Source organism: Pimephales promelas, chromosome 7 (genome assembly GCF_988280905.1).
Source record: "Pimephales promelas chromosome 7, fPimPro1.hap1.1, whole genome shotgun sequence".
Taxonomy (NCBI): Eukaryota; Metazoa; Chordata; class Actinopteri; order Cypriniformes; family Leuciscidae; genus Pimephales; species Pimephales promelas.
This window is the reverse complement of record NC_142775.1, coordinates 22,203,692-22,228,572: the sequence shown is the minus strand read 5'-3', so window position 1 is coordinate 22,228,572 and position 24,881 is coordinate 22,203,692. Positions and strand designations below refer to the sequence as shown.

General features: G+C 38.3%; 2 protein-coding genes across 4 annotated transcripts in view; one reads left to right on the top strand and one right to left on the bottom strand.

Annotated features, from left to right (window-relative positions):
* Nucleotides 1-517: 517 nt before the first annotated feature.
* Nucleotides 518-15,794, top strand: armc8 (armadillo repeat containing 8). Of its 3 annotated transcripts, XM_039682439.2 has the most exons (23): nt 579-605; nt 3,553-3,677; nt 3,815-3,891; nt 5,960-6,031; nt 7,413-7,555; nt 7,659-7,756; nt 7,839-7,931; nt 8,069-8,149; nt 8,892-8,967; nt 9,366-9,456; nt 9,544-9,604; nt 9,697-9,897; nt 10,062-10,157; nt 10,257-10,339; nt 10,748-10,829; nt 10,910-10,996; nt 11,654-11,746; nt 11,833-11,982; nt 12,115-12,210; nt 13,152-13,247; nt 13,463-13,556; nt 14,725-14,818; nt 14,915-15,794. In XM_039682439.2, the coding sequence occupies exons 4-23, from the start codon at nt 5,964-5,966 to the stop codon at nt 14,946-14,948; spliced, it is 1,917 nt and encodes a 638-aa protein (XP_039538373.2). In that variant the 5' UTR covers nt 579-605; nt 3,553-3,677; nt 3,815-3,891; nt 5,960-5,963; the 3' UTR covers nt 14,949-15,794. The 3 variants fall into 3 exon arrangements, with proteins under 3 accessions (XP_039538372.2, XP_039538371.2, XP_039538373.2); XM_039682438.2 differs by lacking the exon at nt 3,553-3,677 and having other exon boundaries at nt 518-605; nt 13,463-13,535; XM_039682437.2 differs by lacking the exon at nt 3,553-3,677 and having other exon boundaries at nt 518-605.
* A 405-nt stretch (nt 15,795-16,199) lies between these two features.
* Nucleotides 16,200-24,881, bottom strand: part of kcnh3 (potassium voltage-gated channel, subfamily H (eag-related), member 3) — a 94,420-nt gene continuing 85,738 nt past the window's right edge. Inside the window, exons 12-15 of the mRNA XM_039682436.2 lie at nt 22,620-22,876; nt 22,179-22,279; nt 20,746-20,798; nt 16,200-20,356 (exon numbers count right to left, since the gene is read on the bottom strand). Of these exons, the coding sequence (XP_039538370.2) occupies nt 19,457-20,356; nt 20,746-20,798; nt 22,179-22,279; nt 22,620-22,876 (1,311 nt within the window). The 3' untranslated portion in view covers nt 16,200-19,456. The remainder of the gene's footprint in view (nt 20,357-20,745; nt 20,799-22,178; nt 22,280-22,619; nt 22,877-24,881) is intronic.

Genomic DNA, 24,881 nt, shown 5'->3' with positions numbered 1-24,881 from the left:
TGGAATAATCCACTTGTGTTCAATAAACAAACGATTTATTTCTTCAATTCAAATTATACTGCTGAACTTAATGTATGGTCTTTATTATTATTAATTAATTAATAGGAAAATGTGCTTTTTGTATAATAATGTCCGCGGTGAGACATTTCATAAAATCGCCCTATTCTTCTAAGATTGCAAAATCCTCAAAGAAGGATGCGGCTTTTTGAACCAAGAAAATCACTTTTTGAAGTGACTTCTAGGAAGAGTTTTGTCTCTCATTTGAACCACATATTTTATTTAATTTAATTGTTATTATTTAAATTATTAATTGTCTTTTAATTATTTAAATTCCTAGAAATAAAAAAAACATATATGTTTTATTATATATATATATTTTTTTTTTATATAAATAAAACTTAAATAGAGAGGCAGTAACATTTGACACCCAGTAGTGTGGAAAGTGCTGGACTGTATGTTTTGCGATTTAAGTTTGGGGAGAAAGTGCTGCTGTAAATATTCCGCTGATTAGGCTGTGTTTGTGTGGAAAGTGCCGCTTTGAATGTCCCGATGAGTGAATGATGGCGTGCCTGCTGGAGGCCCCTTTACGCATCAGCGTGTTATCCGTGAGTCTCTTTGATTATACCAATTGAAACCTCACATTTTCACTTCAGGATCTCTCAGAAATACACTAGACATATTAGATATACTTTAGCGAGTGATCTTAAATTAAACGGTGTGTGTTTTTTAATAATTGCTTGTGTGTTTATGTGGCTAACAGCAGATCTGGATGTGCTCAGAGCTGTCAAATCAAAGTTATATTTAGTTTTCAGTCTATATTTAGAGCTGGGGCTTCAAAAACAAAAACAAACCTGCTTTATATTCTCTGATATAGTGGTTAAATGATGAGCTGATGGGCAAATATGGTGGTAACGCCCCCCTTTTGACAGCCCAGTAGTTGTACTGTATGTTTTGACACATGTTGATCTACCCTCACTGTGGTGGTACCCAAGTACACTATAGGTGTTAATACACTGGTGATGTGATGTATAGCATGCCATGTTACTGGATAATTCCAATCTCATCTGCCCCTGTATTTAAATTGATATCTTGAATAGGAATGTGCTCATCTGATGTAATGAAAACCAGTTGTGTGATATTGATAAATCTTTAATCCTTTGTTATAAAGGTGTTGATATACTCACTGTTTCTTTTCAGAAGTCATATTTGATAATCAAATGTATTGCATTTATTCATGTTTTACACTTGAAGTCTCTGAGGCCCCAAACAATTTTTTTAGCACGAAGCTTTCTTTATTATCATTATGAGACTGTTCATGTCTTGATGATGCTATAAAATAACTTGCATATTGTATCTGTTTTGAAGTGTTAAGGTGGCCTGAAGTATTTCAGACCCCAAACTGAACATAAGGACTAAGGTTTAAAGATGCTATGTGCCTTTTTTAAAGATCTAAATTAATGTCTGCTAGTACAATGGTTCTCAAACCTGTCCTGGAGTACCACCACCCCTGCACATTTTGTAATTCTGCCTATATCTGACACACTCATTTCAGGTCTTATAGTCTCTACTAATGAGCTCATGAGTTGAATCAGGTGCGATAGATGAGGGAGACATACAAAATGTGCAGGGCTGGTGGTATTTTAGGACAGGGTTTAGAACCACTGTATTAGTATGTTAAAAGCATTGTATGGATTAAAATGTAAAAAATAATAGAACAATGTTCTATATATCGTTAACTTGTTGAATCTACATTATCCCAAATGTGTCCAAGAATGTTTAAATTCAGAGAAATCAGCCATTTAAACCAGTTTAACGGCTCGTGTCATTGCCTCGGCTGGCAACGTCATCATAGCTTACTGCAATGTAAGAACACACTCAAATGTATTTTTATTATGTTTATTTTTGACCAAATAAACAGCGCTACATTAGCCCATAATTTTACTTCTTTTGTTAAAGTGACCTGTATGAGTTGTAATTAAGCACTTGCAGCTATTTCGTTTGAATGAAATAAAAGAATGTGATTTTAAGTGATCAAAAGTAACTGTAACAAAGTTCAAGGAAAAAGGAGGTGGGAACTGTCAAATGTTGAACATAACTTGAATCGTATAATAGACATAAACTAAACGTAAGAAGCGGCCTACGAACACGATTAAAGCCGAAGCTCCTTCATGGAACTCGAGGCCGGGGTTGTTGCGCAGGAGTCTCTCATTAGCATTTGCTCCACCTACCTCGTTCCGCACTCCTCTCTGCCCTGCTTCATGTCACAGTAACGTTAATAAATACATTAGCTCATCTATAAACTTGATTTCTGAGTCCCGTTGGATAGCTGTGGAGGTGAAGACGATAACTCCCATGAATCCATACTCACTCAAAGCGTCATTAAGATACGCTTTTGTTATTGTTTTGAATAAGCAACATCTAGTGGGGAAACTTACATACTTTGCCTTTAATGAATCTCAATGCATAAAGATCTTATTTTGGTAATTGTCAAATAAATGAATTATGGAAGATTTGCAGCTTTAATTATTTATTTAAGGAATGACCTCTAGAATAGAATGACAGTTACAAAATTAGGAGTGGTTAATACTGTAATTGAATAATTATCTCAAATTAGGTCTATTTGAAATTCGTTTGTGTAAGAACAGGTTATATACAGTGAATCACTTTTTATTACGTTGTAGGTCAATTTGGCCAATTTATAAAAATCATAAAAATGCCTTAACATGAAAAAATATCAACATGTGTTGTGAAATGTGTTCATTTTTAGTTGAATTTTGTTGTGTGAGGGTGTCTGAGGGTATTTACATTTATGCGTTTGGCACTGCATTGAAGTCATACATTTTTATCAGTTCATTCATGCATATTCAGTTGGTAGTGCCATGCTCTACTGAGCATAGAAAAGCACACAGTAGAAGTATATATATATATTTTTGTTTTGTTTAAAAATAGTTACAATATTGCTCATACTATTTACAGTTCGGGGATTTAGTTTTAAACATTTTATGTTCCTATGTTAATTTTTTTTGTAATATAATGTTAAATATTTCAACGCTGTCCCACAACGACCAATTTGTACGAATTCGTATGAGTGAATAAAAAGTGGCTAGTGCGATTTGTCTAAACTCACCTGATGGGTAGGTTTTGGGGGCGGGGTCAGGGGTAGGTCATTCGTACGAATTCATAATTGGCCAACTCGTAAAATATGTACAATTTAGCAAAAATCGTACTTATTCGTACTAGTGAGTTCGTACGAATTGTAATGAATTAGCCACCTCGTAAAATCCATATGAATTGTTATGAACTAGCCACCTCGTAAAATTCATACGAATTGGCGTGAGATCGGGTTGAATATTTGCAGGTTGTTTTTTTTTTCTCGGAGTGTGAGACCTTCACCATTAAATTGTTTTCAGATTTGGACATAATACAATGGTTATATTCAATGTGAAATTCATCTGAAAATGTGATGTTTTGAAACATGAAGTGACATTCATAGCAGTGCAAGCTGATTGGATAGATTCTTTGGTGTGTTTGGGGTGACCATCGTTCCCACAGAGCATCATTCCCACTTTTCTCTGGCCTGAAATTGCCGTCTCTATACGCGAGAGCTGCGGTGTGTGAAGAGGTGGCAGGCAGGTCTCTGCTCTCCTTCTAGAGACTTCCACCAACAGCCGGTGACTGTAAGGATAAACAGACTGATGTATTTGGACCCTGTGAGCCGGAGAGGTGGCTATGGGGCGAGAATGAAGGTGTTGTGATGCCTCAGACGGGATGAGTTTGCTGAATCCGCTTTGTGCTGTCATTTGTCACCATGCAGGAAGTCACAGCCACGAGTCGCCACTATGTTGACCGGCTTTTCGACCCTGACCCACAGAACGTGCTGCAGGGAGTCATGTGAGTACACAACCATACGTCCTTCCTGTGTGTTTGGGATCTGCTCTGTTACAGGTCACCATGCTCACTTTTCTGAGTGCAAAAGATGAGGCTAACACCATAGGAGGTTGTTTAGTCCTTAGAGAGAAAAAGTTGAGTTTTTTGTTGTTGTTGTTGTTGTTGTTTCATGCGAGATGTGGTGAGGTGCTGTATTTGTTTTGTGTGTTTATGTAAGTGTGTCTGGGTAGCTGCAGCTCGGGTCTCTTCATCTTTATTTTTAACTCTAGCTCTGGTTACTGTTAGCTTGACGTTTCTCGACTGTACTGCCTTTGCCGCACTTTTCCACAGATATAAATCTTCCATCAGAGTAAACATCAACCAAAACACAGATTATTATAGAGTTGATGCATTCATGCTGCCTGGCCCTGTTCATCAAGTTCAAATGAAATGATTTGAACTTGATGAATGTGCAGAGATGCACCAATAATAATAATAATTCATAATTCTCTTGGAGCAGACTTTTCCAGTTGGAGGCGTGTCAGCTAAAGAACAATGGGGAATTTAAGCTAGACGAATTAAGCTAATTGTTCATAAATAATGTTGTGTTCAAACCCTCCTGGGAATTTCTTGTTCCTCCTGAAAATGTTGCCTTGGCAACTAACTGAAATGTTTTTTTTGTTTTTTTTTTTTTCCATCTACTTTGACTCATTCTAAATTAAATCGACTGATAATTAGAGCTTGATTTAAATTACCAAAAATGATTTGTAATTGTTTCAGTTAACAAAACCAGTTACATTTTCCCCCCGCCCTTTTTCATTTCCTAACAAAACCAGGAAGCTTTTTAGTGATAATGCAACAAAATAAAGAGCAAATGATGCACATTAGGTTTGTAATTGGTGCTTTATATTTGTATCCATCATCTAGCATCATATGCACTCAACTCTCAAATAAATCATTACAATATGACTTAAAACACAGCGTAAGTTTATTATGACGATGGTCACATTGGTAAACGATTTGAGTTCTATTGACGAAGACTAGCAATAATCCTTGCAAAATATTCGCTCATGTTTTTTTTTTTCCCCCGATAAAGCAATTGACATCAATCCTCCCATCATTATTGGTGGCAAAACAATATCGATAAAATGCACAGATAATGTGCATCTTTATTTTCAGAAAAGTGATATTTCACTTCGTCCTCATTTTTATTCAGACCAGGATCACTGTGTCGCAATTCCATTCATACTATGTTAAAACTTCACAGGAGAACTTGAATGTGGCTACATTATCTGTACATGCTGTAAGTGAGCTGAACAAGACATGAGATCTCTGCTGGGAAAATGTTACTGTTTGCTCTATCATGATCAGCCTCTATAATCCTCAGATCATTCAAATATATGCTAACTGTATGATATGTCAACCAAAAACATCAGTGTCCTCTACTTCTGTGGTTTTAAATGACATATTTCCAATTGTTGTGTAGTTATTATACATGCAGTTTGAAAGAAAACATAATATGTGTAAACATTTCTAAAAAATGATCTCACAATGAAATGAACTGCAAAAAATGTGGAAAATGGTTTGTTAAAAAATTATGAACACTTACTAAAATATCCATTATTCATACACTACTGTTAAGTTGTTTGGGGTCTGTAAGAATTTTTAATGTGATGAAAAAAGTTTCTAATTTCTAAAGAAATGCCTTTAGATTTCTAAAGAAGATTACATTTATGAATGTTGAATAACAGTTGTGTTCTTAATGTTTTTTTTTTTTGTTTTTTTTTAAGGATTTAGTAAAAAAATTAGCGCTGAAAAGCTGTGGACACCGTTGTCTTTGCGGCTGACCTTAATGCATATGCATTTGTAGGAGTTTCCTAAAGTTAAAAAAGTCTAATTCACCTTTTAAACTTTTGAACAGTAGTGTATATATTTTTCAGCTAAAAGTTTGAGGTCAGCAACCTCAATTTTTCCCTGGATTGTGGTTCAGCTGAGAGCAACAGCGCACTCAAAGTATTGAGAAATTCTTTTAATCTGTTTTTCTGTTATGCTGTTTTAAATATATGTGTTTTGTGCATTTCTGGATTGACAGTGACATGAAGAATGCAGTCATCGGAAACAACAAACAGAAGGCCAACCTGATTGTGCTGGGAGCTGTGCCAAGGTAGGTCCGCTCACTTCAAATTTGAAATTACATGTTGTCAAATTACATGTTGTCATGCAATGCTTGCTTATGTTGTTAACATTAACAATTTGAGAACAAAGTATAATTTGTACGGTTTTGTGTGATATGATAACTTTTAAGCGATTGTTGGATTTAATCAGCGTGATTTACTGCAATGTCATAACCAGAACAAAAGTGGATGTTTCTTACTAGTTCAGAGGACATTTTCCGGTGAAAACTATTATGTTGGTCATACTTCCAAAAAATAATAATCTGTAATTCTAAATGCCAGTATCCACACGGCGACTGGCGCGGCGACTGACAGCTGCACACTCTCCTCAAACATTGTGTTCATCCACGCTGTGCCACGTTGAGGGTGTCGATGTACAACTCATGTAAAGTTGATAATTCCACGAATAACTGCAATTGCAGATTTCGAACAGAGATGGCGACAAAGAGGAAAAAACACCGGATTGCAGCTTTAGGGCCAATCCCAAATCTACCCCTTACCCCTTCACTTTCCCCTAGCCCTACCCCTTCGCCTTCCCCTTGACCCTTGAAACAGAGTGGCAATGCGTAGGGGTGAAAATATTCCCCTAAGAAATGGGACACCACTACGCCTCCGTTAAACGTCATTATAAGTCGTAGCGCCTACGTCACAGGAGATGCGCTGATGTTTATCACAACTTCCAAGATGCCGTCGACAGCTGCAGTTATCTCAGTCGCGTGGGTTACAGCTATTTTCTTGCATTTATCTTGTGAAGTTCGCAGGAAACAACGGAAACGACGAAAATATGTTGCCGGACTATCGTTAGCAAACTACAGTAATTTTAGCGATTTTTTTTTTTTTTTTTTTTTTTTTTTTTTTTTTATTACAAACGTTTCTGTGAAGAAACTGACCGTAAATATGAACACAATATTGAATGTAACATAAAGCAAATCATTATTTGTCGTTACAATACTTATTAAAGCCACAAATACTTAAATTTATGGGTCTCCTTTGTCGCTTGGGCAGCCAGCCTGGGTTAGCAGTGACACTTCTCATACCCCTTCGTTTGAAGTGTGCTCCTGAAAAATCTTCGTTTGAAGGGCTATCTGGCCCTTCACCCTAGCCCTCCCCCTCCAACCAAAAGAGAATTGGGACAACCCTACCCCTTCACGTGGACGCGCAAAACGGAGGGAAAGGGGAAAGTGAAGGGGTAAGGGGTAGAATTGGGATTGGCCCTTAAGATGCACAAAAAGCTGTTCTATGTTGATTTTTGAACTTTTACATGCTAATCCCTGACTCTAATGATGTTATTGATGATGATGATGATGACAAGGTTGTGTGTGTGTGTGTGTGTGTGTGTGTGTGTGTGTGTGTGTGTGTGTGTGTATGTAGACTCCTGTATCTTCTCCAGCAAAGCTCCTCCAGTCTGGAGCTGAGGACTGAATGTGCGGTCGTGTTGGGCAGTCTTGCCATGGGCACAGAGAACAACATCAAGTCCCTGGTGGACTGTCACATCATCCCAGCCCTGCTGCAAGGTTCTTGCTCTTTCACCTCTCTCTTTTTCTCTCTACAAATCCATGCTGATTTCTGCTATATATTTTTATTTGAAAACTGTTCATGTGTTTTGTGTTTCTGCAGGTCTCTTGTGTTCTGATCTGATCTTCATTGAGGCATGTCTGCGCTGTTTAAGAACCATTTTCATCAGTCCAGTCACACCAGTGCAGCTGCTCTACACAGTAAGACGACTACGACTCGCACGTGTCCCATTCTGAAATGACGTATGCACGTGCATAAACAGAATGTTTTTATTTGCATCAGGACCCTACTGTGATCCCCCACCTCATGTCCTTGCTGAGTCGGTCACAGCACACACAGGAATACATCACGCAAATATTCGCCCACTGTTGCAAGGTAACACACAACTCAGCATCATACAATAAATATGCATTTATTCAGATTTATAAGACAAATAGTTCCAGCTCTAAATTGCGATAGGATTAATCACATACAATACACACCCTAAAATGTTGAATAATGTGTGTGTTCAGACTCCAGAACATCAGACAGTGTTGTTCAACCATGGTGCCATCCAGAACATCGCTCCACTGCTCATCTCTCCTTCCTATAAGGTACAAAAAGGAACAGAATGGCTTTTCCAGTTGTTATTGTATTTGTTTATGCATGTTGGTGTATCCATAAGGGACAATTCATGGCTAGCTGTGCGTTAAACGGTTTTAATGCACGATGTGGAGGCAAATAACCACCTGGCACAAAGCAGAGGATGGTTGCTTTTGGAGTGCATTCACATAGTTTAATGTATAGCTAGCTGTGGATTATCCTGCTCATACTATTTTCATTTTCCAGCATTGACAAGTTAAAGGTGTCATAGATGTTAGCAGTGCTAAATTTGACTGGAAGGTTTAAAATTCTGGCTGTTTTCATCAGCTACCAGATCTAGTTAGATCTAGCATTTTGTCCACTTTAAATCAGACACAAAGATAAAGTAGTGCAATAAAGTTACATTTAATTAATTGAATTATAACATTTATTTGAATGAATTAACCTCCTGAGAGAGAAGGCGAAAGATGTGTGTGTGTGAATTACATGCATCCGTGCATCTTTTCTCTACTAGCAATGAAGCTGTGAGTTTAATTGCTTCAAAAACAGTGACATTACAACCTTTTGCTGACTAATATTAATTATTTAACGATTCAGTGGCAAAGTTTGTTAAATGAAAGCAGCGCATTAATTACAGAACAGTGATTAAACTCACTTGGAACTACCTGTTTTATTGCACACATACCACCATCAGAATCAAGTATTCAGACAAACTGTGATATACAGATTAATAATGGTATATTCTCTCTGCAGGTACGGATGCAGGCGTTAAAGTGTTTCTCAGTCTTGGCCTATGAGAATGCTCAGGTCTCCATGACACTGGTGAATGGTGAGAATGAATTATTATTATTATGTTTCCGCTGTTTGCTCTTGACCAAATGTCTTGTAGTTTGTGCACCTTCTCAGTGTTGTTTTGTAGTGTATTGTTTGTGCATGCTATTATGACAAGACAGTGACAAATGAGAAACCTTGTGTAGTGTAGATAGTTTTACAGTTCTGTAGTGTGAGCTTGCCCTTAGTTAATAGTGTAGTGTTAGAGCCTGAAAATCATCATCAATGGAAGAAAAAGACTGATATGACTTTATTTGCAATGCTCCTTTTTTCTTTGAATCAGACGTTGTGATTGTTTCCTTCAGTGCTTTATTTAGGTTTCCTGTATGTCTATAGAAGAAAATCAATAATACTTCAGCTTGTTCAAATCATATTAATTTGTTGTATGTTTCTCAGTGCTTGTAGATGGTGAGCAGCTCTCTCAGGTTTTTGTTAGAATGATGCAAAGGGACAAACCCATCGAAATGCAGCTTACAGCCGCAAAATGGTAAGTAAATCTCACCCTGCAGGTTATTTGTGAAAATATATGTGTAATCCCCTCAGCTTGTGCACACTCGCACTCTTTCTTTCTCAGTTTAACATACATGTGCCGAGCAGGAGCCATCAGTACAGACGATGGCTGTGTTGTACTAAAGGTACCTTCCGAAAAAAAATCCTTATTTACACGATGAATGCAGATGAGAAACCGTTGAGAGTGCATAGTAACTAGCTGTGTGTCGGTGGACAGACTTTGCCTTGCCTGGTCCGGATGTGCAGTAAAGAGCGGTTACTGGAGGAGAGGGTGGAGGGGGCCGAGACACTGGCCTACCTGATGGAGCCGGACATAGAGCTACAGCGGATTGCCAGCGTCACTGACCACCTTGTGTCCATGTTGGCTGACTACTTTAAATACCCGAGCTCCGTCAGTGCCATCACTGATATTAAGAGGGTAAATTCACGCACACACATATACATTTACACGCATTTAATAAGCTTTACCAGAGACTTTGGTTGTTTTTATTTAAAGCTAATTATGAAGATTCAAATCCAGGTACATTTTGATTTTACGATAAAATGAAGACTCAGTTTAACTGATCGCCTGTCTTCTTGTAGTTGGACCATGACTTGAAACATGCACATGAGCTCCGACAAGCAGCTTTTAAACTCTATGCTTCACTGGGCTCCAATGACGAGGACATCAGGAAAAAGGTGAGATGCATCCATGACGAGAAACCCCCCATGGTATTACCAAAATTATTATATTATATTATATTTTCCCCTTTAATTTACATAAATTTCCCACTACAGATTACAGAGACAGAAAACATGATGGACAGGATCGTTAGCGGCCTATCAGAATCTAGTATCAAAGTACGGTTAGCAGCAGTCAGGTATGACACACCTTTTCTCTTTATTGTTGTCTATCAAAAAAACAAAAGCTGCCATTCACTACCATTCATAAGTTTGATGATAATAAATAAAAATGGTTTCTAAAGGATCATGTGACTGAAGACTGGAGTAATGATTCTGAAAATTCATCTTTGTAATAAATTAAATTTTAAAAACATATTTTATTATAAAATTTCATCATATTAATGTTATTACTGCAATTTTCAAATAAATGCAATTTTGGTGTGCATGAGAGACTTAGAGACCCTAAACTTTTGAGCAAACTTGTTGTTCGAATGTAAAATGTTTGTTTTAAGTGCGCACCTATTGGATATATAAAGAATAAAACAAAGAAAAGAGGTTTTGTTTGCTCTTTCAGTTTTAACTGATTTCATTCAAATTTCTTTTAGATGTCTGCACAGTTTATCACGATCAGTACAACAGCTAAGAACGAGTTTCCACGATCATGCAGTATGGAAGCCACTAATGAAGGTATGATATTCATATGATGTTTAGGAATTACTGAACGCTAATCAAACCCTAACTGAATGCACATTTGCTTTTGAGGGCAGTTATTACAGAATGCCCCAGACGAGGTGCTTGTCATGGCCTCTTCAACACTATGCAACTTACTGCTGGAGTTTTCACCCAGCAAAGAGGTAAAGTACACACACTCTGTTGGGATGAGCGTTTATTAGTGTTGCTTGCTAAAGCATTGCTTGCTGAGCGCACTCAGAACATCTTAGCAACCATATTGAATAGTTTTTTTTTTTTAATTAGTTTTTGAATCCAAAATTGGTCATTTGTGTGATCTGTGTAGATTTGTTGTAGTTTTTTATTTATTTATTTCAAATCTTTATTAAAAATAATAGTATTTTGGGGGTTCATTTTTTATGTGCGCTTGAAAGTGCAACCAGTCAACCCTCTTCCTAAATTTGTAAAATGGAAAATTGTAAAAGGGTCCACGAGAATCATTTATCAAACTGTTGTCAACAAAAGAGAAGCTTTAAGATTTCTTTGCAGTTTTCACTAAAATAAAAGTTCTATGATTTAATGTTTGAAGGCAGCCATGACTATTGTGCATTGCTGTAAAATAAAAGTATTGATATTATTATGAAACACTATAGTGGTACATATCTTTAATGGTTTGATTAATCACTCTCATTTTCTACATCAATTTAAGAGAATTATCATTATCAGCAGGCGGTAGAACAACATTGTTGCTTATACCATTTAATTTTTTCATTAAATAGAATGAGAGGATTATTTTAAAGTGCCACTGGGCTTCGAGTGTGACTGTATGTGTTTGTTCTCAGCCTATCTTAGAGTCTGGGGTTATTGAGTTACTATGCAGCCTGACACAAAGTGACAGTCCAGCTCTGAGGGTCAACGGCATCTGGGCTCTAATGGTAAGACCGGTTGACTTCGGTCCTCACCAAAGCTTCAAGATGAAAACACTCAATGTCGTCAGTGACCGCAATGCATGTTTGTGCAGAATATGGCCTTCCAGGCAGATCAGAAAGTGAAGGTGGAGATCGTTCGAGCTCTGGGCACAGAACAGCTCTTTAGACTCCTGTCTGATCCTGATGCCAATGTGCTCATGAAAACATTGGGGCTTCTTCGAAACCTGCTCTCCACCCGGCCGGTAACAATCATATATATTTATATATATATATTTGTCTGATATGTTCTCAGGGTCTTAAAAGATTATGGGCTTTCTGTAGCTCACACACACATACGTGCACACACACTAATTGTCTTTCCTTGTCTTTGGTAGCATATAGACCAGATCATGAGCTCACATGGGAAGCAGATAATGCAAGCGGTCACGCTTATCTTGGAGGGAGAACACAGCATAGAGGTCAAAGAGCAGGTGAGCTACACAAACACACTAAAGCTGGGTGCACACTGTACGTTTTATAATAGTTCTTTGCTTGTCAGACTGTATGAACATGAACCCTGCTGTAAGTCATGTCACACTGTGAGATCTCAGTTGTCATTAAGATGTGTTTAAAAAGGTTCACATGCAAGAAGACTTGTCTGGAGTTTTACATCATCAATCCTTGACGCGTTCGGGGACGTCAACTGCATTATATGCGGGATAGAAATGGTGGCTAGCAAACAAAAACAAAATCTGTTTATTTTGATCATGACTTCTATTAAAAGGAAACGGTGTGTGTGGAGCAAGTGGTGGTTTGTTGTTGTCTCAATATTGTATCATCAGGTTTGGTGCCCCCCTTATTGGTTTTTGATTTGATTGCTGTTGTAGAAGAAGTCTCTACAGGACTGTGCGTCAAATCTTCTGACATTGCCAGAATTCCGCCTTGAGGTCAAATTTTATCGCAATGGTCCTTAATCAGTTGTTGGTGAACTAACAATCAAAGACTTCAGATTTGGGCCTTGGATCCGAGGAATCTTTTTGGGTTCTCGAAATTTCCCTCAGACGGCCAAAATTGTACAGTGTGAACTGCTTAATTATATAATTTCAAATAAATGCTTTATTTTGTACTTTATCATGGTTTCTTTCCAAAAAATATTTGGCTTCACAATGGTTTTCAACATTGAAAAGTGTTTCTTGAGATTTCTTGATTTTGTTTTTACCTGCATCTCCCAACCTCAATCATTATTCATACAGATATGAATGGTGCTATTAAAGACCTAATATGATTTTTCTTTTTTTTTTCATATTATAAAACAAAACTTTTATTTAATTCTATTTTGTTTAGGAGCCTTGGTTTTTAGATAAAGAAGTCTAAAGGTGATGATTAAGTCTTCGAAGTTGATCCTTAACAATGCCTTTGGCATCTTTTGCAGACATTGTGCATATTGGCCAACATTGCTGACGGAAACACTGCCAAGGAACTCATTATGACCAATGACGACATGCTCCAAAAAATTAAATATTACATGGTCAGTGTATTGTCCTTAGCTCATCTGGTTTCTCAGTCGTGGTCTTTGTTTTCAATGCTTCTTTGTCATACTAGTTTTTTTTTCTGTTTTCTAATTGCTTGCCTTAGTCTCCTTGTTCTGTTGTTGGCTTCCCTCTTGTCACTGTCCTTTTCTCCTGGCCCTTCTTTACTTTCTCTTGCTGGATCATTATTTTGCTTCTCTTCTCTATGATTCAGGGTCACTCCAATGTGAAACTGCAGCTGGCTGCAACCTTCTGCATCTCTAACCTCATCTGGAATGAGGAGGATGGTGAGGAGCTCATGACGCATGGTTTGTGGAGGTTTTGAACAGATTTTTGAGCACGAGTTTTGTCATTGAAATTACAAACGGTTGCACAGTATAACTGTTGTCTGAATTTGTGGCACAACAGAATTTAAAAATACAATTAGGGCTGTCAATTAATTAAAACATCAATCACAACTAATTTGTGGGGTTTAAAACCTGATTTAATAATATATTTTTAAATTTGCACATTCAATGTTAATGCATTCAAGCTCCCAAAGAAAGAAAGTACAATAAAATGTAACGTCAACATATTTGTTAAATTTAATGGTGTTATTTAAATGGAAAAAGATTTATAAAATAACAACATCTTAACATTAACTTTTTCCTAAATATTTCCTGTTTGGAGGCTCTGATTATTTATTTATTATTCATCCAACAGCAGTGCAGTTTGTAGTTCACTTGGTGTTGTTTATTCATATCTGATGGTGTAACCTTGAGTTAAAGGAGTAGTTCACTTTTAAAAAAAAACTTTTGCTGATAATTTACTCACCCCCATGTCATCCAAGATGTCCACGTCTTTCTTTCTTCAGTCGAAAAGAAATTACGGTTTTTGATGAACATTCCAGGATTTTCTCCATATAATGGACTTCAATGTGAACCAAACGGTTCAAGGTCCAAATGAGAGTTTCAGTGCAGCTTCAAAGGGCTTTAAGCGACACCAGACGATGGATAAGGGTCTTATCTAGCGAAACGATCGGACATTTAAAAAATAAAATAAAAAAGTTTAAGTTTTATAAGCACAAATGCTCGCCTTGCTCTGTTCTGTGATGAGCGTTTGTGACTCTCCTGTTCAAACTCGTTCATCAAAATGAACAAATCTTTTTTTTTTCAAAAGTCACGACTCAAAGGGTCCTAAATAATACCCTTATTCATTGTCTGGTGTCTGAAACTCTCATTTGGACCTTGAACCGTTTGGTTCCCATTGAAGTCCATTATATGCAGAAAATCCTGGAATGTTTTCATCAAAAACCTTCATGGCTTTTCGACTGAAGAAAGAAAGACTCAGACATCTTGGATGACATGGGGGTGAGTAAATTATCAGCAAAAGTTTTTTATTTATTTATTTATTTATTTTTTAAGTGAACTACTCCTTTAAATAGGACTCTTTGTGTATTGTCAACAATACAAGTTTCTGTTTTTCTACTTCCTCCAGGCTCACAAGAGAGACAAGATAAGCTAAGGGAGATGGGCTTTGTTGATATCTTACACAAACTCACCCAGGCATCAGATCCCAACCTCTGTGACAGGTGATGGACAGATTGGCATTTTGGTGGTTGTTTCATCTGTTGTTTGGTTTGTTGCCACAGAAATGATGTGACGGTTCACATTTCCCTTTCTCTCAGGGCAAAAACAGCAATGCAGCAGTATCTGGCATGACCTCGAAGGAAGGCGCGCTACGGCCTCACTAACAATCTCAATGTCTAAAATTTTGAGATTTATTTTTTTCTTTGCTCCTCCTTTTTTGTTTTGTTGCACAAGACACCTTTTGTTGTGGAACCCCCGAACAGCTTTGTAAATCGGAGACACGGTTGCCAGGGGGGCCACAGCACATTTTGGGCTTATGTTTTCTGCTGAACTCTTGGAACTAGTTTTTTTTTTTTTTTTTTTGGACTTCATGTGAAGGATAAAGTTCCTCAAAGTGTGTTGCAGCTCCACCTAGTGGATTGAGGCTTTGGACTCCCTTTGGAGAAAGCTGACTGACCTCTCAGTGCTACGCTTATAGGATCTTAGTCTCCTCATATTGGTTTGCTGATTTACTATTGATGATATTATTATAACAATAATAATAATTATTATTATTTTAATTTGGACTTTTGACACAAAGTTAAAAAAAACCTGCTTGTTTTTGTTCTCTTTTCTCTTTTTTGTGGATACATGCCTCGTAAATATATATATATATAAATATATTTTTTGGATTTTTAATTTACCCTTTCAGGTTGTTTTTTTTTCCCTTTGTATTTTCCTCTCTGTAATATAGGCTAATGTGGGTATATCTGGAGAGGCAGCATGTTAGGTCATTACCAAGACATTTCGAAGAAATCATCCAACCCCAAATAGAAGGTGAAACTTTGTTTGCTCTTTTGACAGTTTCTTCGTTTTCTCATTTTCACTCCCTTTTATCTTCACGCAAATCAGTCTCTCTCTATAACTCCCTCTTTTTTGAAGCTCTATAGTGAATGTTTCCACTCAAATATATGCAGGCCTCTGCCATGGAGCAGTTTACTGGTTTGTGTGTTTTTTCCAAGTTTGGGAAGGGCTTTTTAGCACAGAAGATATAGTAGTAGTTATCACATGCTTTGGTACTTGTAGGGAAAACCGTTTTGAATCCTGACTGCGTCCCTTATTTCCTTTAAAAGAGAAAAAGAAAGTCCCATCATCTTTCCCTGCCTAATGTAAAAAATGTAAGAGAACTCCCCATACCTATAAATTTAAGTAACAAACCAAAGTCACTTTTTGGTTGATTTGAAATCACTTTCATATATTATTACTCAAGTATTTTAATCTTGTAAATTATTTTAAGAAAGTGGTTTTTAAAGGAGCACAGAAGTCTTTATTCTTATAAAACATTACTTTGTTTTATTATCCTGGTAAGTGTCTCTTGTAAAGCATGTTACAGTTAATAAAATACATCTGGACCCCTGTTTGCCTTGGGCGTGCAGCCCGTCCCCTCCCCCCCCCATACATGCAGGCACATTCCTCATGCAAATTAATTGGACATACAGGAAACCCCAGACCCCAAAGTTCATCAAAGCTCCTATTATCCATATTCAGGTCCCCTGACCCAATTACAGAAAATAGAAACCAAAATATTATAATGTCTTATAAACAACATTACCCTTCTCTATTCAAGCTAGTACAAGGTGGTCAGGATGGGCAGATGGCGCGCACGATTGCACCAGCAAACAGATAAAAATGCAATGATGTCCATCTGCTTCCCAGATATATATTGTGGCAAATTGTACAGCAACTCGAGGAAAGAAACACTGGCTGCTCGGTTTAAGCCAGTCTGTTGCTGGTCATCAGATGCTGAGGTGATCATTACTGAAATGTGGTGAGAAACTGAGTTTGAGGTGCTTCTGCTTCCATGGGCACCAGCTGCAAGAATCATTCTTCACAGGAGTCTGTTCTTCTCAGTATAGCAGGTAGATAAATACATACATGCACATATAAAATCATTAAATAAATAGATCAGTGAAATAAAAGTGCAGTGCTTTTACTGATACACAACCAAAAGCTTTTGAGAAATATTGTGAACACTGAAAAATGGGGAGCGATGTAAGATTTCTTTTCATATATATATATTATGAGAAGGCACGCTGGCAGGATGACTAAAGCTGAGTGTATATGTTTATTTCAGTTCATTAGGTGTCATGCCAAGCTCCCGGCTGCCCAGCATATGGCTTGCCATACCCTGTCATAGATACAGTATATATAATAATTACTAAATATAATAACTGTTTGCATTTTACAATAATGCAGTTTCACCTTTTTGATCTGTTTGTGGTATTGAGATTTTTGTATGTTTTTTTTAAAGTAGATAAGGAGGTAACTTGGGCAATAGAACATGACTTGTAACGTGCATGTCATCCATGGTTGTTCACTGGGTCATAAATGAACACTTGCCAAGTGCAAATGTAAGTGAACTCGCTTTGGCAAGTCAATGAAATGACCAGTTGGCTGGTAATTCTTTTAGCAATTTTAACATACATGGTTAAAATACAATGTAAGAATGATAGGGTTTCTTTCTTTTTGCAATTGCAAGTGATAAATCGAACTTTTAACTAAACTGTAAATATACCATCAAAAGTTTTATTTATTTATTGTCATAGCTCCAGAAATGAGGTGGGACACTTGTGACATTTATACCACTGAAATGAAACAAGAAAGGCAAGTTTTTTTTTGTTTTTTTTTTCTTGTGGGGATGGGTGGCGTTGTCGAGAGTTTGGCTTAAATGTGATGCCTTGAACAACGCAATGTTCTGCACTAATTGCTCTAACTATTCAAGAGACAAATGGCTAAATAAATCCATTGTCATAGAGAATTATATATATATATACTTTTTAAGTAAATAATGTAAAATATAGTTTCATGGCTGGTAAAAAAATATTTATAGCATTTACCACATAATTTTAGACACTGGTTGGGTCTATGTGCATGTTAGCAAAGTATTACACTTTCTGCTTACTCTAAATCATACTTTTTTTTTGACTGAATATAATGAAGAAATCTATAAACTGACCAAACTTGATCATTTTTCAGAAGTGGAGAAAATGCATTTCCCTATAACTATGCAACTCATGGTTCTGGCTACTGAATGTGTTAACCCTGGCTTAAGACAGTCTGGAGGAAACAAATGAATTATTATGGTGATAATGTGATGGCTTCATTCATTTACCAAGTCTGAAAATTTAAATATAAACTTGTTTCATAAGGTGGGAAATTCTTAGAGTATTAACTTTATTTTTTGGTAATACAGAGATTAGAAACACCACCTGACAATTCCTGTATTCTGTGCATGATTAGTGTACAGACATGCAAGTTTATCAGTGCACTTTCACTTATGTTATATTCAATTCTATGAATGTTTCTATGATCGCTGCGGGATGCTCGCAGTTTGGGTCACCATGCTCTGTGATGTATATAGTGCCTGTGAGGGCCCTATAAAGCCTTTAGAAGAAAAAACTTCATGAAGTTGTGCTCAGAGGAGAGTGATTGGCTGGTATCAAGTACTGAGGTGCTGTTTCAAATCATAGTGAGCTGCCTCACTGTATTCTGACATTTTTCATAGCCTATCCTTGCTGAAAAACAGCTTGTCTCTTAGCCTGACCACATCCGCACTAGAGACTTAGACGTTATCATGTTGCTAAGCTAATAGCTGACTCAAAAATACATACTGTAGTACACAGTATTATGCTAAATATTGTTAATATATAATTAGATGGGATTTTCATTGTTAAAGTTCAGTTTGCATTAGCTTAGCAGCATATTAAACTTAAGCTGTGTTGGAGTCAACTGTGAATAAATGTGTTCATGTCATGTTTTAAATACCATAATTGCGGGGTCTCTATATATATAAAAAATGCTCACATCCTCAGGCCTGATAATTACAAAATTCACAGAATTTTCTGAAAGGTCCAACTTGTACCACATAAAAACTGCAACGTCATGCGGAAACACTAAGAATGCCAGTGGCTTCAGCAGTAAAATGAATCCTTAAAATTGCCTATTGTTAATGTCTTAATAATGCAATTATTATCTGAATAGTGTAACTATCTGTAGTCCTGCTAATTAAACTTTAAGCAATTACATAACAATTATTACTTACTATTGTGTTTTTGTCTAATGATTACTCAAATTGCATATCATTTTGGCATTAATAATTTTGCTGTAGAAATACATCATTTAGAGTCTGAGGACATGAATAGCGCCAAGTAGAACGTCTGGGTTGTCATCTCGCAAGTATGGTATTTACACCATGACATGAACTCTTGTGTGGTTTTGTTTGATGTAACAATTGGGACCATCCCGAATTAACCTTTTTTACTGATTCGCAATACATTCTGAGTTATCTTATCCATGATGCATAAATGCAACGGTGACTTTGGCCCAAATCCTTACAAAACCACATCATTTTAGCTGTCTACTATTTGGAAAAGGTGTAAGTGTCATGCATACGATGGCTAAAAATGCTGTCTAGCTAGGCAGCTCACTGGGGTTTGGAACAGATCCACAATTTGTCCAATTACGAGTGTTATCCTGTAGAAACAGCAAACAGTGTTGTCTGTTATTCAGAATGTAGGTGTGTTGGGGTAATTGCTGCTGGCCCAGTTCATTACTCCATTATTTGCTAAGTCAACTAGTTGTAGTATTCATCTTTCAGTCACTCACAGTGGCGGTCCCTCTTCATCTATGAAGCTGATGTGCTCTGTGGTAGGCCTCCCTCCTGCTGCCCACTCTTGCATCTCAAACTCTAACTGAGGAGGTCCCGAACTGGGGTTCTGCGGGGACCAGGAAGTCCCAAAAGAGGCCTGGGTTTCTGGCAGGGAGTCCAGGGAGCAGGGCAAGGGTGGGGAGGTTTGTGAACAAGGAGGACTGCATGACCGTGGCTGAATCCGAGGAGTGGCGTCAGCAGAGGAAGGCGACGAATGAAATGGGTTGATCCCCAGCCTGTGGTCGCCAGGGGAGTTGTTGATCGAGGGTGGTGGAGGTGGGGTGTCCTGTGAGGGGGGTCTTGGTAGGAAACCTCTGCTGTGACTGGCAGGTCGGTGAGGCCCCTGGCAGGGAGAGCACGAAGTAGACTGGGAGCGGAAAGAAGAAATCGGGGAAGAAAAGGCTAGAGATGGATTTGAAGGGTGACTGGTCTGCGGTGGCTGGGTCGGAGCTACCTGGGCGCCTGACCCCTCTGTTTGGGCTGTCACTGGAGAAAGGAGAACTGGCAGGGAAGGTCCCCTCAAACAGCCTGCTGGAAACACCTGAGCATGTGCTTGGTGTCTCTGAGGTGGGCTGGTGGGTATGAGGCAGCTGGGCAAGCCAATGCTTCCAGTTTCTGCATTGTCCAATAGTAAGCATGTAGGCCTGAGTTGTGCAGACAGTGGGGCTGTGGGCGAAGGAGATGGTGGTGTGGATATTGTTGGACCACTGCTACTGCTGGGAGACGGAGGTATCGCTGGACTGATGGCTGTTAGGAGGGGTTGAGATCCAATGACAAGCAAGGGCCGGAGGAGACGTGTCATTTCCTGTAGCTCTTTGCTCAGCTGAGAGACTTGCTGGGATAGACTAGTCATCTGTGAATGAGATCAGTGGAATGTGAGCTATGGAAGAGATAGTTCTGGCTACAAAATCTGATTGGATGTTCTTCATTCAAAGCTCAGTTCAGTTCAATATTAATGCACCTACAGTTAGAATAAACTACATCAAACAACAGAGTGGTTCTGATTGGTCAATCGCAACAATTTCTTAACAGCATTGCTAGTTGCATGTCTCTCATATGTCTCTGCAATCTCAAAATAAATCATTCGGGTCTCTGACAACTCAGGCCGATACTCTGATTCAAATGAGCTGTTCTCTACTAGCTGTTGCAATCTTTTTAAACATATTTTATATTTAAAAATGTTTTATATTTATTTTGAAAGCAATTTGATTTATTTTGATTCAATGTGCTTGATTCAATTACCTCCTCGCTCAGTTTGGTGATGCTCTGCTTGGTCTCCAACTGCTCCTGGTTCACTGCACACAAAATGGGGTAAGTTTAGATTCTTTTCATATATTGAGTTTGTTGTAGAGATTAATCATATTTTAAGATGAGAGATTGAGAGGATTGGATGGATGAAGAAAAGTTCACTGTAACCGGACCATTTTCTGACCATCTCACGCATACTACACACGAAACTGGTAAGAGCTGCAATCTGATTGTCTGACTTTATGTAATTTCTCTTAGGCCTAGCTTGTTTACACCTGGTATTAAGTGGACAACACTAAATACAGGAGTTTCCAGGACCTTGTCCACTTTCAACCACTCACAGAGGTAGTTGAAAACGCATTCGACCAGATTGCTTTCATAGTGTAGACGCACATGTAATCCAATGTTTTCAAACAGCAAAGAAAAAAAAGACTAGTGTGCTAGCCAGATGGAATTCAAACTTTGTCTGCCTTGTTGTGCATTATTTGCACACAACTTTTTTTCTCAGGCGTCGAAACACGTCTGTGCAAATAAAATAATGTATGCATAGTCTGCCCTATATCAAAAGTAAAACATAGTTCAAATCATTCTTTTATTTAATTAAACTGTTATTGTGAACAATACACTGTATTTATGATTAGGACTCATAATGACGATTTACGGTTTACTTCATCTGCCGTTAGATATATATTTGGGTCAGTTTCACTAAACGGCACAACGCGCTCGCTGGCGCGGACATTTAAAGAGATAAATATTTGTTTCAAGTGATAACCTTGGTGAGTGAAATGATATATTTATATTATCTTTCTGTATTTGTATAATTTTCATTAGATTTTGTCTAAAAGTAACCAAAAAGACATTTAACTCCAGCTCACCATCAGTGTCGCCAAACTGCTCAGTCCCCAAAACGTTGGTACGCATGGGTCAGAGTTTGCGTGCTGGTGCACAAATTTTCCCATCAAGCTTTTTTTTTTTTATAAATCACAACTTGTGTGTCGGAAGTGGCATACACCTTTTTCGGGGCCTGTTTTGTCCATACACAATGGTTATAAATGAGGCCCCAGGTGTAAACAGGGCCTGAGTCAGGGTGCCCCAGAATTAAAGTTGTTTGTAAATTGTAATGTTACAATAGATTCTGAGGAAGAATTAATAGCTGATATATATCCCTGTGCAACAAAATATTCTGCTTTGCTTAGGTTTATATCCGATTTCAGACGTACCACCCCTGTGGATGTGTTAAAAAAAAAGTTTAAAAAGACGCAGCTTTATATATTGGTCATATGGTCCCTTCCCGTCGAAGTGGGCGGTTCTTGGCCAGAATAAGCTGCAGAATAGGTCCGACTGTGCAAGACAGTCTATTTTTGGAAATATCACTTCACAATATTTCCTTCCAGAAATCACATTCTGTCTTGTAGATGTGTTTGTACCTGGGGAAGGGGATGGGGGGCCGCTCTGAGGTAGGCTGGGACCAAACTCAAACCTTTGTGTTGAGCTGGAATTGCTTTCTGTCTCTATACCATCCACAAACCTACAGAGAAAAAACAAATCCACTGTTGTTCATGTGCAGCAGATCCAGGACTAGATTTAAGCAGTTTAGTTAAATGCATGATCATATCAATGTCTACATATAAAAAGCGCCTACATAGAAATGGAATCCTTTGGTTTCAGCTCACTAAATTGCAGCTTTAGGTAAGCTTTGATTTCTTAGTGTGAAATTGAAGAGCCAATCACTAGAGCAAGCAGCAATTCCACCAAAACTGGTTGCCATGGTAGCTGGACACTTCTTCTAAATGTAATGCATGTATAAAGTTCTTATGAGAGCCACCAGAGGGCTCATTGAGAATGTGATGTGAGATGTGTATGTGTACCTGGGGCTGAGTTCTGGAGGGGCGCTGCTGAAACTGACCACAGGTATCTGGAGGGTGGCGGGTCGCGTGTGGTCTGATGGAGGGCGGAAGGGGCGAGGGGGGAGGAGTGGCGATCGCAGTGGGGAGTTGAGCCCCCGGGTTAGGCGAAGAGGAGACCGTGGGGCTCTTGACACTGAGTTCTGCTCTTCATCATTCTCCTCGTCCTCACGGATAGCAGGAAGTTTCTTCACCAAACCACCGTTGCTTTCCCAGTCCAGCTGAGAGAGACAAAGCAGGGTTAATAATGCAGTTGTCTATAATGCAGTAGATGCACGTCTTTGACCAACAGAAGTGAGTTTTATTATTAGAGCTTGGGTGATAGCACTTTACTTTAGTATTTGTGAGGCAGCACTGTATTTATATTCCAATCGGTTTCTTTGTTTTTTTTTCTTTTGCACATTTGTCTGCGAGGTCACATTATATTAATCAAAAGTGACAGTCAAGTCATTTATAATGTTGTAAAAAGTTTCTGTTTCAAATTAACATATAAGCATGATTTTTGAAGAATCATGTGACACTGAAGACTGTAGTAATGACTGCTGAAAATTCAGCTTCGTCAACACAGGAATAAATTATACGCAGGAATTAAAGTAATTCAAAGGAACGTTATTACTGCTTTCGATCAAATAAATTCAGCCTGGGTGAGCAAAAGATTTCTTTCAAAAACATGAATGGCCAGCCCATTCTCACCCCCAAGGCGTCACTTAACTGACGCCTTGGGAAGCATTTGGACATGCTTCAATATCTGACGCTTTAGGCGCCCTTTAGCGTCAGTTAGATGACGCCCTAGGATCGCGTGTACCCTACCCCCACCCCACACCTAAACCTAACCGCGTCCTCTAACTGACGCTTTTCTTTAGCGTCAGTTAGATGGCGCCGTAGGATCGCGTCATGTAAGTGACGCTAAAGGGCGCCTAAAACGTCAAATATTGAAGCATGGTCAAAGGTGACGCCTTGGGGTGAGAATGCGTTGTGCATTAACAAAATGTAAAACACTGTCACTGTAATATTTGCAGTGATTGGCTCTCTCTCTTTTGCATGTATTTGTATCTATTTAGCCATATATAATCACTTACACTGCCATGATGCTGTGCCACTGTGTCGACCCTGTTACCTCAAATATTAACACCATTCTACAGACGCTTTGCAAGCACTAATATTTCCATTTGAATAGTCAAATCTAGTTATTAAAGAACAATTTATTTTTTTATAAAACCACCACTCTTGGTCCTCCATAGCATGTAATTATAAAAATTATTTTCAAATGGGTAGTGAAGTGTCATGACCAGTGAGTGGCAGGATAACACAACCTGTTGATTATTCTTGTCCTTCTCTCCCTCTCTTACATGTTTCTCAACCTCTAGCTCAACTCTCTGCATATTTGTCCATTGTACTAGATTAAGGAACCTCAATTGGTTTCCCCCCAGAAAAACCTTCTTCTTTGTAGAAGCTGAAATTGATTTCGATTTCTTCGTTGTTAAACTCTCTCAGCACTGCATGTTCTTAGAATGTCGTAATAAGGATGACTGCAAGCAGCGGTATCCTGCGGCACCGCAAAAGAGGTTGCAGAGAGGGGAGGCGGCACTGTTTATTTTTGTTTTGTCAAAACACATAAAAGATTGTGTCAATCACAGGCCTTCGCTTTGGATGCAACACACACAGTCCTCATCCCTGCATCGCTAACTACTTCACATATCCAGGGAGGAAAGAGGCTGAAAAAATAACAAAATTCAAGCTTATCTTAATTCAATTTAACATGGTTCAATTCGTCCCCCATCCCTTCATTGGTTCTCCCCAATAACTTTGACTGAAATCTCTCCATCTTTATCCGCAACCCCCCCTCCCTTCTTCACACCCTGCCTTTCTCTTTCTTCGTATCTTGTTTTTTTCCCCGTTCCTCTCTTGATCCCCACCCCCACACTCTGTCTGCAGTCCCACACCCCACCAAAAGCAGAGTTTATTTTTAGCCATCTCCTTCCAATCTTAGTAACACAGACCCCAGTGGCACATGAGGAGTCTGTGCATGTGTGTAAGATGCTTAAATTGGTTTCTACAGAAGTTTTCCCTTTCTTTCCCTCCCCTTCTCCAGAGAGACAGGAGAAGATGTTTATAATTAGGCATTTCCATGTCCCTCAAGTCACCAAATTCAGTCAATCACGGCTAAGTATAACCAGAGTGAGAGGAAAGAATGCATTACCTTTCTCATCCAAAGCCCTTTTGCAC

Coding starts and splice junctions, on each gene's coding strand:
- armc8 (XM_039682437.2), top strand. CDS start 558: ATGATGGCGTGCCTGCTGGAGGCCCCTTTACGCATCAGCGTGTTATCC. Junction 6,032..7,412: donor GTGCTGGGAGCTGTGCCAAG/GTAGGTCCGCTC, acceptor GTGTGTATGTAG/ACTCCTGTATCTTCTCCAGC. Junction 10,997..11,653: donor AGTTTTCACCCAGCAAAGAG/GTAAAGTACACA, acceptor GTTTGTTCTCAG/CCTATCTTAGAGTCTGGGGT.